Source organism: Xenopus tropicalis, chromosome 9 (genome assembly GCF_000004195.4).
Source record: "Xenopus tropicalis strain Nigerian chromosome 9, UCB_Xtro_10.0, whole genome shotgun sequence".
Taxonomy (NCBI): Eukaryota; Metazoa; Chordata; class Amphibia; order Anura; family Pipidae; genus Xenopus; species Xenopus tropicalis.
This window is the reverse complement of record NC_030685.2, coordinates 44,655,688-44,675,288: the sequence shown is the minus strand read 5'-3', so window position 1 is coordinate 44,675,288 and position 19,601 is coordinate 44,655,688. Positions and strand designations below refer to the sequence as shown.

At 37.7% G+C, this 19,601-nt stretch overlaps 1 protein-coding gene across 4 annotated transcripts in view; it reads right to left on the bottom strand.

Moving 5' to 3' along the window:
- Positions 1-19,601, bottom strand: part of pgap1 (post-GPI attachment to proteins 1) — a 308,887-nt gene that overhangs the window by 272,891 nt on the left and 16,395 nt on the right. For all 4 annotated transcript variants that reach the window (XM_031892786.1, XM_031892788.1, XM_031892785.1 and 1 more), the window contains exons 2-5: positions 16,459-16,612; positions 13,154-13,329; positions 11,403-11,574; positions 9,385-9,545 (exon numbers count right to left, since the gene is read on the bottom strand). In XM_031892786.1, the coding sequence (XP_031748646.1) occupies positions 9,385-9,545; positions 11,403-11,574; positions 13,154-13,329; positions 16,459-16,612 (663 nt within the window). The remainder of the gene's footprint in view (positions 1-9,384; positions 9,546-11,402; positions 11,575-13,153; positions 13,330-16,458; positions 16,613-19,601) is intronic.

The following is a 19,601-nucleotide window of genomic DNA, read 5'->3' as shown; positions in this document are numbered from 1 at the left end:
ATGCTGATACGGTCCTTGAAGATTCGTTCATAGGGGTACTCTCAACATCATCTGAAGGTCTAAGAACTAGGTCTGTCTGAGCCAGAATGTGGTGAATCATATTGGCTGCTGTGTCAAGAGACTTAATTATTGACAGTATTCTGTAGAGCACAGGAAGTGATGTGGATATGTATATTTATTGGCAGTCGCAAGGAATTCCTAAGGCATCAATTACTGGGACCTTCCGGTCTCTGTATTAGGTGCAGTAGGATGAGATTTGATGGTTGAATGCTGAAGCCAATCCTGTTACCCAATCTTGGTATATAAATGGTTTCTGCCCAAGAGAGGAGCTTGGCTACCTCTTTCTCAACAGCTTGACTGTGTGCCCCTTTGGTGATTAATGTAATAAACTATAAGACAAGAAATGAGAAAGACACAATTTTCTGGCACACCTATACGATTTAAAATGTAACCTTAAATTTAATTCACTAACTAAAACTTTGTTAAAATAAATAGAACAAAAGAAAGAAGAAAAGATTTAAAACATAAAGAAACACACCCTAGATCTATGTAACACACTGGACTTCGATGCCTGTCCAGTGAATAGCAACTTTGTTGCTTTATTATTAGTGTTGCTGTCAAGTATCTCAATCTGTATTACAAGCAACATATGTAGCGATTGTTGGAAATCCTTATTCCTCTCGTCTATGACCCACAGAGGGCTTTTGGTGATGCGGGGAGCAGTCTTCAGGTAGGTATTATTATAAACCGTTTAAGCCTGATTATTATGACCTTAATAAAAGTATACACACCAATGTGTCTCATTCACTAAGATATCATTCTACTTCAATCACAGTCGATCTTAACAATATAACGTGAGATCCTTATTTATCTGCCCATTGCTCCTAATGTGAGCTGCAGTTCAACTCGACCCCATTAGTTGTAAATAGATCAATTACGTACCGTATCTCTCGGTTTATTAATGTAAATACTTAATATTGCGTGTAATCAGGATCTTATTGACCCTTCTTATTACTTCATACTATAACTTCAGGTAAGTATTCAACAATGCATGCATTCCCCGGGAAGAATACTTAACTCAGCGCTTATAAGATTATCTATTCCGCTAAAGATCGCCACTCTTATTCGGCTTACACACTTGCAGCTACACAACAATTATAATATGGCTGATGTCTTTCGTTATCAGAGCAATTTGCTAACACCAAAATATAGCGATCATTAACCACGGCTAAAAGAGAAGATCTTCTCAGTTGTACTTACAAATTCCTTATTTCACATAGGAGGGGGGGAGACTAAGTAGATCAGTTACCGGAACTTTGTTTAATTACGACGGAATTACTTTACCAATGATTTATACAGATAAGTCTCCTGCTAAGAATTTTACTATCAGAGGTACTAGGAAGTTTATCACCTCCGTATTGGGAGGTAGTGTGTAGTGGATTATACTGTCTTCGTAAGCAGTTCTATGTTATCCTGATCCCTGTGCTTATTGCCACAGTGTTATCACCGCACAGGGGGATCTGAGTTACTTCATTAGCCAAACTTCAGACGCAATATTCCGCCTTAGGGTAACAATAAAGGGAAAACCTGTGCCCGCTACCTCGGCACCAGGTTTACACAATTCACAATTATCCACTACAGACCCCAGGACCGGGATAGCACCTGTGCCTACTACCACGAGTTCTATACCTCGGCAACAGGTTTACACATCAACAGTGACCCACCAATATCGCCGCTACTTACGGCTGACACCCACCGGTGCCGTTTCTAACAATCCAGATACCACGGCTACGAGATAGAACCTGTGCCTACTACCTCCAGTCAGTACCTCGACACCAGGTTATCATAGTTAGCCAAATGAACAATACGCACCGATCGCCTATGATGGGGTCAGCTTGACTACCCCCCAATTGCGGATTACCACATTGCACTACAAGATCTACTGTGCCTACTACTAAAATTCTGTTACCTCGGCACAGAGAATTAGATCTGCAATGATTGGATAATGAGGGTTTAAAGATGTTTCCCGGGAAAGTGTGAAAAAATCCGCCTTGAAAAAGCTGTAGCGACGCGCGTTTCGCTACAGCTTTTTCAAGGCGGATTTTTTCACACTTTCCCGGGAAACATTTTTAAACCCTCATTATCCAATCATTGCATTTCTTCTAGGGCCGTCCCATTTTCGTATGAATTGGCTCTCATTGCTGCTTAATGCGCATCATTTAACATTCTCTTGATCAGAGGTATCATATAATCATTCCCTGCACTTAAATTCAAAATTTCTAAATATCTTATGCAAGATAAATATTTTATTCCTTAGTCTTAGCAATTTTATTTGTTTATTTATTTATATGTATTTTTCTGTTGTCAAAACCCAGGGGAAACATATCTACGAGAATTGCTGCGGTGTCTCTTGTGGGAGGTAATAAATGTCCCAGAATCTTTTCAGGACATCTGCTATATTATGTTTCTTAAAAGCAATATCATTTTCCATTAATTATCCATTTTTATAAGAAATACAATACATAGAAACAGGGGAAATACTTCTACGAAAATTACTACAGTGTCTCTTGCAGAAGATAGTAAATGTCCCAAAATTTCTGCTCTTTTAAGGACATCAGCTCTATTGAATATCGTTTTCCATTAATTAGTAATTTCTATAAAAAATACAATTTGATAGCTATGTTCATACTACATGTACATATGGGTGTTACGGTATGAATAAACCATAGTGTGTGACTTCTGGTATGTGACTCGTGATTGATTATTTAATACTGTGCTTCGCACTAAAAATGAATTCTAATATCAAGATTAGTTGTGCAAATTCTTTAAAAATAAATTAAATATACAGCTCTCAGAAGAATTCAAATATTAAATGAATTAAGTGATACATATTTATTTGTTGTCTCTTGTGATCGAATACCATTTGAGTGAAAATATTAAAGTCGTGCTCCATATGCGAAAAGGTGCTCATATATCAATGTGTACTTGTGAAAAAATAAACTCAAAGTGACACAACTATCATTGTGTGTCAATTATTAATGGAAACTCCGTGTCTCTTTATGGTGACAATCTTATATCTAGATAGTACTTATCATGAGGATATCATGCTTATTGTACATATAAATAAGATAGGGATTATAAGAGACGGGTACTGGGTGTAATGTTTCCTTGTCAAAGCTACTCTCTTCATTTTTACCTCAAGAAGACATTAAAGTCAATATTCTCATTTAAACCTGAGGGTGAAAGGGAGTTTAGCAGAAAGATCCATCTACTTTCTTTTTTAAGTAAATGCTCAGTACTATCACCACCTCTAATTCCTAAAGACGCATGTTCGATTCCCCAGAATTCCAATTGATCTGGGCATGCATTATGATGATGTAGAAAATGACTGGCTACTGTACTTAGGACCTTGTTGTTCTTAAGATCTTCCTTAGCATTTCTTATCGTGCTTGTATGTTTTTGTATACGTTTGAGCGGCTGAGTTGTCATGCCGACGTATCTCTTATTGCACGGGCATTCGAGACAGTAAATTACATTTGTAGTTCTGCAATTTATATAGTAATTGATAAGATGTTTTTTGCCAAAACGATCCGTAAAAGTTTTTTGATTTTTCACCATGTTACATGTAACACAATTGCCACATTTAAACATTCCCTTTATTGGAGGTTGTCTCCTTTTGTTAATATAGTGACTCCGCGTTAATTGATCTTTCAAATTTGGACATCTTTTAAAACAGAATGAGACTTTTTCCGGTAGGATTTGTTGGAGGTCTGGGTCCTGGCGAACAATTGGGCAAAATTCTTGAATAATTTTCTGAATTTCATGGGACCGGGGTCCATAAGTTGTAATGAATCTTATTTGATGATCCTCTAGAGGTTTTCTATGCTTGGCCCTTAGTAAATCCTGACGATTGGTCTTCAAAGCTCTGTGATATGCTTGTTTTAATAATTTATTCGGGTATCCCCTATCTTTCAATTTTATCTGTAATTGTTTAGCTCTTGCCTTGAAGTCCTCAAAGGTAGTACAGTTTCGTCTTAGGCGAAGAAATTCCCCCACAGGTAGGGAAAACAATTTCACAAAAGGCAGTTCCCTTCTTGGATCTTATGATAATAATAGATGATAAACTGAATTTAACCACCGATCTGTTTCGGAAAGAGACAGCGACAAATACTGTATTGCACTATGAGAGTTTGCATAGAAATACAGTCAAGAGGTCCCTACCTGTGGGGGAATTTCTTCGCCTAAGACGAAACTGTAGGTCCTAAGTCCTAAGTACAGTAGCCAGTCATTTTCTACATCATCATAATGCATGCCCAGATCAATTGGAATTCTGGGGAATCGAACATGCGTCTTTAGGAATTAGAGGTGGTGATAGTACTGAGCATTTACTTAAAAAAGAAAGTAGATGGATCTTTCTGCTAAACTCCCTTTCACCCTCAGGTTTAAATGAGAATATTGACTTTAATGTCTTCTTGAGGTAAAAATGAAGAGAGTAGCTTTGACAAGGAAACATTACACCCAGTACCCGTCTCTTATAATCCCTAACTTATTTATATGTACAATAAGCATGATATCCTCATGATAAGTACTATCTAGATATAAGATTGTCACCATAAAGAGACACGGAGTTTCCATTAATAATTGACACACAATGATAGTTGTGTCACTTTGAGTTTATTTTTTCACAAGTACACATTGATATATGAGCACCTTTTCACATATGGAGTACGACTTTAATATTTTCACTCAAATGGTATTCGATCACAAGAGACAACAAATAAATATGTATCACTTAATTCATTTAATATTTGAATTCTTCTGAGAGCTGTATATTTAATTTATTTTTATAGAATTTGCACAACTAATCTTGATATTAGAATTCATTTTTAGTGCGAAGCACAGTATTAAATAATCAATCACGAGTCACATACCAGAAGTCACACACTATGGTTTATTCATACCGTAACACCCATATGTACATGTAGTATGAACATAGCTATCAAATTGTATTTTTTATAGAAATTACTAATTAATGGAAAACGATATTCATTAGAGCTGATGTCCTTAAAAGAGCAGAGATTTTGGGACATTTACTATCTTCTGAAAGAGACACTGTAGTAATTTTCGTAGAAGTATTTCCCCTGTTTCTATGTATTGTATTTCTTATAAAAATGGATAATTAATGGAAAATGATATTGCTTTTAAGAAACATAATATAGCAGATGTCCTGAAAAGATTCTGGGACATTTATTACCTCCCACAAGAGACACCGCAGCAATTCTCGTAGATATGTTTCCCCTGGGTTTTGACAACAGAAAAATACATATAAATAAATAAACAAATAAAATTGCTAAGACTAAGGAATAAAATAGTTATCTTGCATAAGATATTTAGAAATTTTGAATTTAAGTGCAGGGAATGATTATATGATACCTCTGATCAAGAGAATGTTAAATGATGCGCATTAAGCAGTAATGAGAGCCAATTCATACGAAAATGGGACGGCCCTAGAAGAAATGCAATGATTGGCTAATGAGGGTTTAAAAATGTTTCCCGGGAAAGTGTGAAAAAATCCGCCTTGAAAAAGCTGTAGCGAAATGCGCGTCGGCGTTTCACACCCTAGATCTAATTCTCTGTGCCGAGGTAATAGAATTTTAGTAGTAGGCACAGTAGAATTTGTAGTGTAATGTGGAAATCCGGAATTTGGGGGGTAGCAAACATGACCTTATTATAGGCGATCGGTGTGTACTGTCTATTCGGCTAACTACGATAACCTGATGCAGAGGTATTGACTGGAGGTAGTAGGCAGAGGCTCTATCTCGTAGCCGTGTTGTCTTGATTGTTAGGGGCGTCTCACACCCTAGATCCAATCCTCTGTGCCGAGGTAACAGAATTTTAGTAGTAGGCACAGTAGATCTTGTAGTGCAATGTGGTAATCCGCAATTGGGGGTAGTCAAGCTGACCCCATCATAGGCGATCGGTGCGTATTGTTCATTTGGCTAACTACAATAACCTGGTGCCGAGGTACTGACTGGAGGTAGTAGGCACAGGTTCTATCTCGTAGCCGTGGTATCTGGATTGTTAGAAACGGCACCGGTGGGTGTCAGCTGTAAATAGCGGCGATATTGGTGGGTCACTGTTGATGTGTAAACCTGTTGCCGAGGTATAGAACTCGTGGTAGTAGGCACAGGTGCTATCCCGGTCCTGGGGTCTGTAGTGGATAATTGTGAATTGTGTAAACCTGGTGCCGAGGTAGCGGGCACAGGTTTTCCCTTTATTGTTACCCTAAGGCGGAATATTGCGTCTGAAGTTTGGCTAATGAAGTAACTCAGATCCCCCTGTGCGGTGATAACACTGTGGCAATAAGCACAGGGATCAGGATAACATAGAACTGCTTACGAAGACAGTATAATCCACTACACACTACCTCCCAATACGGAGGTGATAAACTTCCTAGTACCTCTGATAGTAAAATCCTTAGCAGGAGACTTATCTGTATAAATCATTGGTAAAGTAATTCCGTCGTAATTAAACATAGTTCCGGTAACTGATCTACTTAGTCTCCCCCCCTCCTATGTGAAATAAGGAATTTGTAAGTACAACTGAGAAGATCTTCTCTTTTAGCCGTGGTTAATGATCGCTATATTTTGGTGTTGGCAAATTGCTCTGATAACGAAAGACATCAGCCATATTATAATTGTTGTGTAGCTGCAAGTGTGTAAGCCGAATAAGAGTGGCAATCTTCAGCGGAATAGATAATCTTATAAGCGCTGAGTTAAGTATTCTTCCCGGGGAATGCATGCATTGTTGAATACTTACCTGAAGTTATAGTATGAAGTAATAAGAAGGGTCAATAAGATCCTGATTACACGCAATATTAAGTATTTACATTAATAAACCGAGAGATACGGTACGTAATTGATCTATTTACAACTAATGGGGTCTAGTTGAACTGCAGCTCACATTAGGAGCAATGGGCAGATAAATAAGGATCTCACGTTATATTGTTAAGATCGACTGTGATTGAAGTAGAATGATATCTTAGTGAATGAGACACATTGGTGTGTATACTTTTATTAAGGTCATAATAATCAGGCTTAAACGGTTTATAATAATACCTACCTGAAGACTGCTCCCCGCATCACCAAAAGCCCTCTGTGGGTCATAGACGAGAGGAATAAGGATTTCCAACAATCGCTACATATGTTGCTTGTAATACAGATTGAGATACTTGACAGCAACACTAATAATAAAGCAACAAAGTTGCTATTCACTGGACAGGCATCGAAGTCCAGTGTGTTACATAGATCTAGGGTGTGTTTCTTTATGTTTTAAATCTTTTCTTCTTTCTTTTGTTCTATTTATTTTAACAAAGTTTTAGTTAGTGAATTAAATTAAAGGTTACATTTTAAATCTTATAGGTGTGCCAGAAAATTGTGTCTTTCTCATTTCTTGTCTTATATCAAACATATTACACATTGTGCACCCAGTAACATAAATGATGGTAGTGCGAGGTCCGTTTTTTTAGAGATAGATAATGTAATAAACTAGTCCCATTTGGAATTGTGCACTAAGAGTCTATAATATGTCTATAGAGCATGTCAAAAGACCCAGCAGGCACGTTTAGGCTTGTATACAGATTTCTGGCACAGTAAGGATGGAGCAGGTTGCTGCTCGGAGTCATGAGATTTTGTTGTCATAGAACTTGAGAATCCAATAGGACTCCTGAGTAAGTGATTGAGAAGGAATTCTTTGTAGTGTGTATAATGAAGCCATGTCGTCTGAAAATTAGAACACACCTATCAGTATGGAGAGAAGAAAGATTGCTCAGTTAAGGAATGATGGTTAACTCTTGTCTCGTGTAGGCTACCAGGCTTGCCATGACCTTGTGGAATCACTTTGAGGTCGATGAAAGTAAAAAAAACCCTTGCTGGCTATGACTAAGCAGGTTTAGATTTCTTGAGGTCCAACACTGGGCAAAAGGTGCCATACCTTCTTGGGGACTGGGAAGAGATCAAAGTAGAAGCCCTGGTTTAATTTTTCTAGGGGGCCCAGTTTGATAATATTGTTTCTGCAAATCTCATGAATTGCCAATTAGAATATGCACACTTTTGGAATGTGTTATGGATATAATGAACTTGATAGGGTGATAGAATTAGTTTGTACCCATGTTTAACAACGCTATGGAACCACCTGTCTGTGGCAGAAGACAGCAAAGTCTCGTTGAACTGGAGCAGACTTCTCCTGACTGTGAGAAGTCCTGTTTGTCTGACGAGGTTTTGGAAGGGTGGCTTTGAGGGTTCCAACGAGGAGGCCTGAGGATATCTTCTATTGCAGGAGGGACAAGAGAGTATTGAGATGACTTGGGAGCTGCCCTGGGTTTCTTGTCTTGGAGGAGAAAATTACTTTTACCCCAGGTAACGATGATGGTAGAGATGATGGCATCCTGCTCACTGCCAAAAGCGAATTACCAGTATAAAGTAAAGCTTACAAACTCTTTCGAGGCTAGGTCAGAATTCCATGCTTTCAGCCAGAGGTCTTTCTGTGCTGTGATGGCCAAGGCAGAGGATTTAACAATTATCTTGAGTGAGTAGGGAAGGCATATTACATTCTTCATCATATGCAGCAGAGATAGCTTCTTGTGACCATAGGATTAGTTCTGAATAAACATGGAGCTACAATATCTAGTTTAAAGGTTGAGGTAGTTTAAAACGCACTGAAGTCAATGGGCGTTTTTTTTTCACGGCTACAACACAACAATTTTTTTTTTTCCTGACATTGGAGTCTGGGCATTTTCTCGAGGCGAAACAGGGCAAAAAAATTGCACTCATCACTACACAAAAGTAAGCTACTGGACTATGAATGGCCGTTATGTTAACATTTGAGTTACAAAATCTGAAAGGGAAGACATCTTAATCTATTTTAGAGCCATGGCCCATGGGGAGATTAGTGGCCTGCGGCGAGCAAAGTCTACTTGTCTCATTCACTTTTCTGTTCTAATGAATAATTTTTTTCTTACAATTTATTCCATTGTATAATGCCCTTTAACGCAGCACTCTAACACATTTAACAGTCACCATTTTTTCTCTAAATAAAACACTTATACCGGTCAGCAACACTGGGGTCCTGAGTTTAAATTTGAACAGGGCATTATCTGCAAGCAGTTTTTATGTTGTCCCTGTACCTTGACTCTAAGCAATCTGGTTTCCTCCAACATCCAAAAATATACAGACAGGTTAACTGGCTACTGATTACATTACTATAGTGCCTTGTGTACTGTAAGCTTTAATGGGTCAGATATTGATATGAATGATAAGCAATCTGTTAAGTGTTACATAGATATGTTGGTACTATATGAAGAATGAATAAATAAAACATATTTACCACAACAGATAAGGCACTAGTGTGAAAGCTTGAGGTTGGCAAAAAAGTTAATCCAGAACGAACTTGGTAATCACTATATCCTCCAGCCACTGAAAGTGTAGTTATATTCCTGAGCTTGAAAGAATTATAAATCCAGTAGTTGTTTACCATTGTATAAAAATCTGAAAAAAACAATATTCAACCATTAAAGTTATTAATACTACCGCCATTCCATGCAGGAAATAAGTAATTGAAATTTAACTCTTTAAAAGTACCAGACACTTATAGGGAATTAAGGCAGCAGGAGAGATGTAAGCAGGGAAGTGATGTCAGACAAAGCTAAAATGGCAGCTGCAATCTTAAACAAGAGGGAAAATCTGTTTACTCAGGTATGGTATCCGTTATCCAGAAAAAGCTCTAAATTACAGAATGCCTGTCTCTCATAGACTCCATTTTAATCAAACAATTCAGATTTTTAAAATGCCCAATGCTTTCTTCTCCCTGTTTCTGCCTCTTGCCCACTGCAGCCTTCAGAGGTCCCTTGTCCAGTTATTCCTTCTCCCTATTATCAGCCTCTTTCATCAATGAATTAGTGTCTCTTGGCCAATTTAATGATCTCTCTTTTTGTCTCATACTCAGTATAGCTTTCCCTCATTGATGCATTTTCCACAGCACAACACCACAACAGTCTCCACACTGTTGCTTCTCTCTCCTGTGCAAAATCTTAACCTCTGCCTATTAAAGAAAGAGTTCAGTTTAAAAATTAAACTGGGTAAATAGATAAACTTTGCAAAATAAAGAATGTTTCTAAAATAGTTAGCCAAAAATCTAAAGGCTGAACTGAGCGGATATCTAATATAATAGCCAGATTATGACCTCCTATCAGCTCTCTAACCTCTTAGTGACTTTAGGGGGGGCACATGGGACACAACTGTTCACTTAGTTTGCTTTTGATCATATGTCAGATTCAAAAGCACTTACATATGGCCACCTCAAGTCACTAATTGTTTACGGACTTTAAACAGGTTAGAGAGCTGCAAATGAGGAAGTTAAGTTCTGACTATTATATTAGACAGCTGCTCCCTCTAGTCTTTAAAGATTATTTTTGGCTAACTAAATATACTGAAAACATTTTTTTTTATTTTGCACAGCAAATTTACCTAGTTTCATTTTCACACTGAACTATTCTTTTAAAGGGTGGACATGTAAAGCCTACATTTGCCTATAATGTATATCAGTTGGGCACTACTTCCCCACCCACTCACTTATTATTTGTACTGCATATATCCCCTCAGTTTGATAGAACCATCACATTTTCCTAAAGCAAATAGCAGCTTTCACCCAGTGGCCATTTTTTCCTCTGATACATAATCAGATACATTTAAATCTGCAAACAGCATACACACACAGACATACAGCATACATTTAATCAAGAATACAGGCCACTCAGGCAGAACAGGCTTTGATAAAAGTTCTGCTTTGTTTGAGCTGAGCTCAGGAGAGGAGGTTAGGAGAAAAAAAATAAAGCAGATAGCTAAAGCTGAGTTTCTATGGGAACCAGCAATGCCATCTCTTCCCTGGCTGCTAGATTGGAGGGTGTGTTTAGTAATCTAAGCTTAGAACAACCAAGCATGCCCTCAAGTCAGAAGTCAAAGCAAATTCCTGAGGGAGGGGGCAGAGGGGGTTACAGGAGGAGAAGGAAATCTAAGTGATAAAAGGGACACTGCAGCCTTACTATTAACCTCTGGACAACCAGTGTGGCAGGCAGTAAAAGATTTCAAAGAGGCTGTTCACTGATTAAATTTTTGTGTGGGGTTTACATGTCCTTTAAGGTATATTGTTGTGTGGTTAGTTCTTGAGTTATTTGCTTTCCTCTTCAGACTCTTTCCAGCTTTCTCACATCACATTCTTTTAGTCTTCCAATAATGCGGTTACCCTTGGTTTTGCCATTTTTTTTGTTTGTTTTTTAATTGAATACCTCCTCCATAAAGTCACTCAGCACTGCATAGGCAAATATAATTAAATTATAATATCCTTACCAGTAAGATAAGTATCTGCAGATAACACTGGCAAAATATGAGGAGTAGCTTGAGTTATGATAACATTTATAAGATCAGGTTTAAAATGATTTAAAGTAAGCAATGCTCTTGCAATGAGGCCACCCATTGAATGTCCAATAATAGCAACACTTTCTGGAGGAAACTTTTGATTCTGTAATAAAACAAAAGAAAATAATGCTTTATTCAGTCTTGGTTTAAAGACTAAAAACCTCACTTACTAAAGTGATAAATATTGCAGTTCACATTGTTTGTGTGCAATGGACACAAAGTAGCATCCATTTGGCAAATTGCAAGTTGGAAAGTAAAACGATTACCAGTTTATATCGGTCACTCAATTTTTCACCAATCTTTGCACATAAGGATGGGCATGAGGTATAGCAAACATTGTCAACCATTTATACCACATACATTAATGTAAGGCAAGCTGGGAACTGAAGATGAGCAGCAACTTGCCTTGATAAACAAAAATATATCTGGGGCAATTAACTTTCAATTTTTAATGCTCTCAGCTATCTACTGAGTTAGGAAAGCAGATGTCTATGTACATAAAGATACATATGGAGTAAAATATAGATTTATTGCAGCAGGTAGCTTATTGCTATAACTAATAGAATGAGTTAATATTAGGGATGCACCAAACCCACTTTTTTGGGTTCTGCCGAACCCACCCTGATGGATTCTGCCGAATACCGAAACGAATCCTAATTAGCATATGCTAATTAGGATTGGGAAGGGTTAAAAGTTCCCCCCCTAAATTTTAACCCTTTCTGAATGCTAACTAGCATATGCTAATTTCTGCTAATTAGGATTAGGATTCGGTTCGTTCGGCCGGGGCAGTGGATTTGGCCAAAACCGAATCCATCAAAAAAAGGCTGGATTCGGCCCGAATCCCAAACCGAATCCAGTTAAAAAATTGTTTTTAAACTTTTTAAGAACTGATAGTGTGTCGCTGGGTCTCTGTTTGCCCTCAGTACATTAATTTAGTCAGGTGCCACAGGAGACTGTTTTGAAGGGGGTTTAGATATCTCCAATGCACAAAACTTGCCTCCAGGTCATTATTTTCAGAACCAGGAGGGAGGCCAAACCAAACCCCTGTGGTTCCATTCCCAATGGGTTCAGTCCATGCTTTAGTCTCTGTATAGCAATCTCAGCTGTGTCCATCCCTCAACATATAATTCTCTTACATCTTCTCTCAGTACAGCAATCTTTACCATGCCCACCAAAACCATGTGAGTGGGGACCATGTGATTGGTCCCCCAGGAATGCAAGGGCATTCCACAATCTCACTGCCCTTACTGTAAAGGGCTATTCTGGTTGCTTGACTGAGGAATGCCCTTGCATTTCTTGGGGACCAGGTATATATACTAGTTTGGAAATGGTAGATTGTAGAATGTCCTATGTTTTTTAACGACTGGGACCCAAAACTGCTCTTCATACTCAAGACTTACCAGACATCTATAAAGAGGCAAAATGATGTGCTCATCCCTTAAATCAAAACCTTTTTATACAACAGAGTACTTTATTGGCTTAAGAAGACACTGACTGACACTAAAGCTGCACACAACTCCCCAAATCCTTCACAGTTAAAATGGCCCCCAGCACACTTATGTAATTTTTAATGTTGCATTTAGCAACATTGAACCTCATTTGCCAATTTGCTGCATAGTTCTCTAATTAAAGTACAAAATTTAAATGTAGTTTGCAGGAGAAAAATAGCTTAATTACCTTACCTTATACAAACATAGTATTGTTTTAATGCACTCATGCACAAATCTTGTTTGTCTTCGTAAACTGCCGCCATAGAGTGCCACTAGCTCTTCATTAAAATTTACAGTGAAGATATTAAAGTGATATTGGTTGCCAATGTTTTCAGCTTTTCTAAGTGCAACTGAAGCTAACGAACGAACTATAAAAAAAAACAAAAAACAACTTATTGTTGTGTAAATATTTACAGAATTTGAACAGTTAATGGGAACAGTGCTGTGCCAACATATGTGTAGAACAGTCATATAAAGGTTATGGGAATATTAGTGTTAGGTCTGTCGTATTCATAATTTTGTTCTAATTTTGAGAACTTTATGGTTGTTCATCTTTCTGTTGGCCTCCAAATGATAGAAGACATTATTCATTTGCTATGCAGTTAGCTGTTAGCAGCTTTTAACTATGTATAATCACAGCAATATATCTTAACAGAGAATTCTATATTTGCTACCCTTAAGCATATTAAGATGGTGTATCTTAATATGCTTAAGGGTAGCAAATATAGAGTTCACTGTTAAGATATATTGCTGTGATTATATGTAGTATTTATTTGCTATGCAGTAAGGCAACTATTAACGGTACAACAGTATGATTATAAGTAGTGTAAGGTAATACAGAAACAAACTACATAGCATACAGTGATATATAGTTAAAATACAGCAAAAAAAATGGCAGTTAACAGTAAGGCTTTACCACAGAGAAAGAACCAAACAGTATTGTTTATACTAAGTAACAGCCAGTATAATTTATAATGGTGCTGAAGAGATACAAAAAAAGTACACAATATAAAATAAATGAGACAACCTTCTATTGACAACACAATATGAAAACGATTGAACTGCAGCTTACATACAAAGTAATAGTAAAAGTGAAAGTATAATAAAGAATGCTCAACTGCAGTACAGACAAGAAATATCAAATGAAAGTAACATTGTATGAGGGTGATGTTTGAAATAGCTACAGACACAGCAGTATAACCCAATACATCCAGTACTGATGCAGTAATTGTTAATCCCATTGAAGTAACTGTAGCTATGCCTTTAACAACTTACTTTTAATAGCTCTAGGAAGCAATCTGACCTACAGATATCAAAATATATTAAATGACAAAACCATAATTTAATGTCTCCTCTAGGCCATGCATTCACACGAGGGCAACAAATTCAGGAACCATGATATATAAAACACTGAACTCCTTTGGGGTGCACCACAGTGATATAAATAAAAGCAGCAATGCAAAATGTGAGTACAGTCACATACGGTGAAACGTAGGAGAATGCCACTGCAAGGGGCACAGGAAGAAAAGCTGGTAAATACGAGCCCTAGAGATTATCTGAACTCCCAGATCCTTGTACTTATTACTGTTGTTAGGTAACTGCGGTTCAAGGTTAGAAAAATGGGCGGAGCCACCAACAGCCAATCAGATTTTACCTATTAACTTTCAATGGGGAATTAAACCTGCTGCCATTCTCACAGTATTAACACCAGGGTCCCCACACTTTACACAGTTGGTCACTAGTGGACTGCAGGTTTAGGTTTGAAAAGTGGGCGGAGCAATCAACAGCCAATCAGATTTCACCTGAGTGTTATTGGTTTAATGCCAGGGTCAGTCGCTGAGTGACTACGTACTCAAGGTTAGAAAAAGTGGGAGGTGCCGCCAAAAGCCAATCACATTTCTATAATTGTTTTCAGCTGGGAAATTGTAACTGTTGCCATTCTAATGTTCCATGTTTAATGTTAGGGTCCCCAAACTTTGCACAGTTTGTCACTGGGTGACTACGTTCCAAGTTTAGTAAAGTGGGCGGGGCCATGGGTATTTGCCGTTCAAAGTTTTGCCAACAGCCAATCACATTTCACCTATTTACTTTCAATGGTGAAGTGTAAAATGCTGTCAGTCCTACAATTATTATGCCTGAGTTTAAAAATAGGAAAAGTGAGTTGGGCCAATAACAGTCAATCAGATTTCATCTATTGAATTTTATTGATTTAAATTTAAAATGCTGTCATTCTCACACTATTTCTGCCAGGGTGCCCACTTTGTCACTGGGTGACTTTGTCGCACACACACCAATCACCAATTACAATTCACCTATTGACTTTTATTTGTTTTGGTTTAAATTTAAAGAGCAAGGAAAGGCTACTACTGTAGTGTAGAGCCCCCTGGCCCATAGCAAATCGCCAAATTTATTTCTTAAAATGATGGTCGCTTCTCCCAAAAATTGTGATTACCTTAGCTGTATTTGCAGCCTCTCACGGCCGCCATCTTGGATTCCCCCGCTCGATCAATCAGACCCCCTGCTCGCAACCCCCCCCCCCGTGGCGATCAAACAGACCCCCGCTCGCACCCCGTCGCTTACTCGAGTGCTTGCCTGTGCTTCTGCTGTCTGCATGTCACATGAGCCAGGGGAGGGGGGAGCACGCCTGCTTGTCACACTGAAAATCAGCACTGCATATGCGCCACCTACAGTGTCCCGGTCACATAGTCAATGCAGGAGTGAGTCATTATGGGAATCCTCTTTACCCAGCTCAGCTTTTTTCCTTCTTGTTTGGGTGAAATATGGGGAGACTTAAGGGAACTATTGAGACAACTGAAGGTATGCCTGCATTTTGAGATTAACTCTTTACTAGTCTTTCCTTCTCCTTTAACTACTAATCCTAGGGTCCCTAAACTCTGCAGAGTTAGTCATTGGGTAACAGCAGTTCCAGGTTAGAAAAAGTGGGCGGAGCCACCACCCGACAATCAGATGTCACTCGTTGACTTTCAGTGGGGAAATTTAAATTGATGCCATTCAGACACTATTAAAACCAGGGTCCCCAAACTTTGCATAGTGGTTTTTACTATAAAACTGTGGTCCAAGATTAGAAAAAGTGGGTGAGGTCACCTTCACGTTTTTCAACCCAACATGAAGTTTGTTCTCAAACTTCCCTTTCTAGTTTAATTGTTATTTTCTTATAATAAGCAATATTTGGTAAAGCATCCTATTAGCAAAAATGTTTATTTTGCAAAGTCCTGCCAATTTGTTAGAACTTTAAAGCCTAAGCAACAAAGAAAGGGAAACCTTCTTCTTTAAGGGAAGCATGTCCAAAGATTGATCCCAAGCAAGCTGAACAGCTCTGGTCTGGAATTACATTATGCATTAATGTCTTATATCATATGACATATGGTATAAGTTACAGAGAAACACTGCAAATAACTACACAAAGGAGAGGTGTAAAAAGCGGAGATTTGAGATGTATAGATATGCATATATTGTTAGTATTCAATAAAAATAACCTTGTTTGTAGCTTCCTGCATTCCCAGGAAGAAACAAAACTGGAACTCCAGTCAATGTCAAGTTCTTGTTTTCTTCTGCATAGGAGCCTTCACCATACAGATATAGCTCATACAGTGGATACAGTCTGGACACTTTCTTGGACAGTTGTATTTTCTGTGGAAAAAATACTATAATTAGATCTACTAAGAAAGATAACAAACAGAACTGTATTCTTAAAGGACATGTAAAGCCTACATTTACCTACAATGTATATCAGTTGGGCATGACTCTCCCACCCAAATGGCATCATTGGTACTGCATACATCACCTATGCATTTTCCTAAAGCAAATAGCAGCTTTTACTCCGTGGCCATTTTTCCTCTAATACATAACCAGATACATTTAAATCTGCAAACAGCACACACACACAGACCCTTATTCAGCATACATTTCATCAAGAATGCAGGCTCACACAGACAGAACTGTCTTTGATAAAAGTTCTGCTTAGTTTAAGCTGAGCTCAGGAGAGTAGGTGAGAAAAATATTGAAGCAGACAGCTAGAGCTGAGTTTCTATTGTAACCAGCAATGCCATCTCTTCACTGACAGCTAGAATGGAATGCGTGTTTAGTAGTCTGAGCTTAGAACAACTCAGCATGCCCACAAGCCAGAAGTCAAAGCAAATGCCTGAGGGAGGGGACTGAGTGGCTTTCAGGAGGAGAAGGAAATCTAAGTGATTAAGTAGATGTTGCAGCCTTCCTATTAACCTCTGGACAACCAGAATGGCAGGTATTGAAAGATTTCAAAGAGGCTGTTCACTGATTAAACTTTTACATGTCCTTTAAGTTTATATTTACTGCTCTGTAAGCTACATGGCTTTGTTTTATTATTCTCGCAGTACAAGGTTCACATACCACATGCTATAGCCCTATGATAATTAAGATATAACTGCTCCGTTTCCACTTCTTTGTTTCCTGCTGTACAAGGGGTACGCAAATGCATGCTTCTCAACACCAGAGTGCAGGGTATCAATACAGATGAGTATCAAGACAGCACATGAAGTGCCAAGTCCACGATCTAGGAAAATATGCTGCTCTGGTGGAACTTGTAGGTACAACAGCACAGGTTGTTCTCTCTGAAATCAGGGAAGTTTGTTTGCGATAGCTATATACTTGAACACTCAATGCCCTTATTGTGGGTAATTTATGTAAAAAGATACTCAACATCAAGAGAGCAGAGTAAAAATGTAACTGTATAGAAAAAAAAATGTAATTGTATTGATTTTGAAATTGCATGGTATCTCATAAGCAGTATATTAAGAGTGATGTAACCTCCTGCAGGAACATATCTACAGTACATAACATGCCAGTGGTTGACAGAGGGACCCTATGTTAGATACTATAGGTTGCCCTGGAGGGTTTGCAGTATTTTTATGAATTTTAGGAAGGAAGTATGTATAAGGGATTTTAGGATGATCCACCACTAACAGGTTATATAAATCCTCAGAAATTACTCCTTCCATCACTGCTGAGTTTTAAAAAAATATTTAACTCAGTTTTAAACAAAGCTGTGGGATCACCATGCAACTGTTCATAATGAACATTGCTGGCTTTATTTAGAATGACCGTGCCACCCCATTTGTCTGCTTTTGTAATAAGAATGGGGTGTTATTTTTCAAGGTTAGCAGAGCCTTCTTTTCACTAGACAATATGTTGGAGAATTTTAAATGTTTAATATATAGTCTTTTATTAACCTCCATCATTACAGAAGTTTCAAAGGCCTGTAACTGACAGATAAGACATTTGAACTTTTAAAAAAAATGCTTAGCAACTGTCGTTTTACATTTAACATGTAATCCATTCATTTAATTTACTGCTGGTTTGTCCTAGATATTGCTTATTACATTTTTACATGTCAACAAATAGACCATAAACTTCGTATTACAGGTATGGGACCCCCTTATCCGGAAACCTATTATCCAGAAAGTTCTGAATTATGCAAAGGTCATCTCCCATAAACTCCATTATAAGCAAATTATTCTAATTCGGAAAACTGATTTCCTTTTTTCTGTAATTATAAAACAGTACCCTGTACCTGATCCTAACTAAGATATAATTAATCCTTATTGGAGGAAAAATAAGCCTATTGGGTTTATTCAATTTTCAATTTAACAGACTTAAGTTGTGGAGAATCAAATTACGTAAAGATCCCTTATCCAGAAAACCCAAGGACCCGAGCATTCTGGATAAAGGGTCCTATACCTGATACCTATACGATAGTTACAAAGAGAACATAAGAAAGTGAAAGATTGTTAATTAATTTGTTAATAACTCAAAGAGAAAAGTAATGCACTCTCAAGCCACATCCAAACATTCCTTTTGTAGATTACCAAGTTACACTTTGTCTGTCTTGTATAAAAAAGGGCATTGACTCAAGGGATGAGAACATAATTTTGCCCCTTTATAGGTCCCTGGTAAGGCCTCACCTTGAGTATGCAGTGCAGTTTTTGGCTTCAGTGCTTAAAGGGGATCTATCATGAAAATCAAATTGTCCGAATGGATAGTGCAGATGAAAATATTAAAATCTTCAAATATATTTCTTTATAAGAAATGCTTACTTTTTAAAAAAAATTAGATATTATTGCATAGAGTTAGGTTTCTTTCTCTGAGAGACAGTTCAAGCAATTGCTGAATGGGAGTGGCTACACCCTTGCTGTGATGTCACTTAGCAACTAGCAAAGTCCCACCCTCCCTCCTCCATACTGAATAGCATCCTCACATCAACTGTTATTTTGAAAGCTCCTTCTGAGATATGTAAGGCGGTTCTCTTCATATACATGAAACTTCTGATTTTATTGGCAGAGTTGTGCCTGCACACTCAGTCAAATACAGACAGTTGAGAGTTTGCTAAATAGTGTACTGATGTTTATGTAATGTTTAAAATTTTGTTTTTTTTGTTGAATATCTGGTTCTGTATATGTATGTATGTTTTTATTTATATGGTGTTACTTATGTATGCAGCACTGTACAGCAGAATAAATTAATACAACACGGGGTCATTTTTATAATAAATAAAAAAATTACAATTACAAAAGTATCAAAGAGACAAAAGTAAAGAGGTCCCTGTCCTATAGACTGTATCTACTGTCTGTAAGTAGAATCCTGT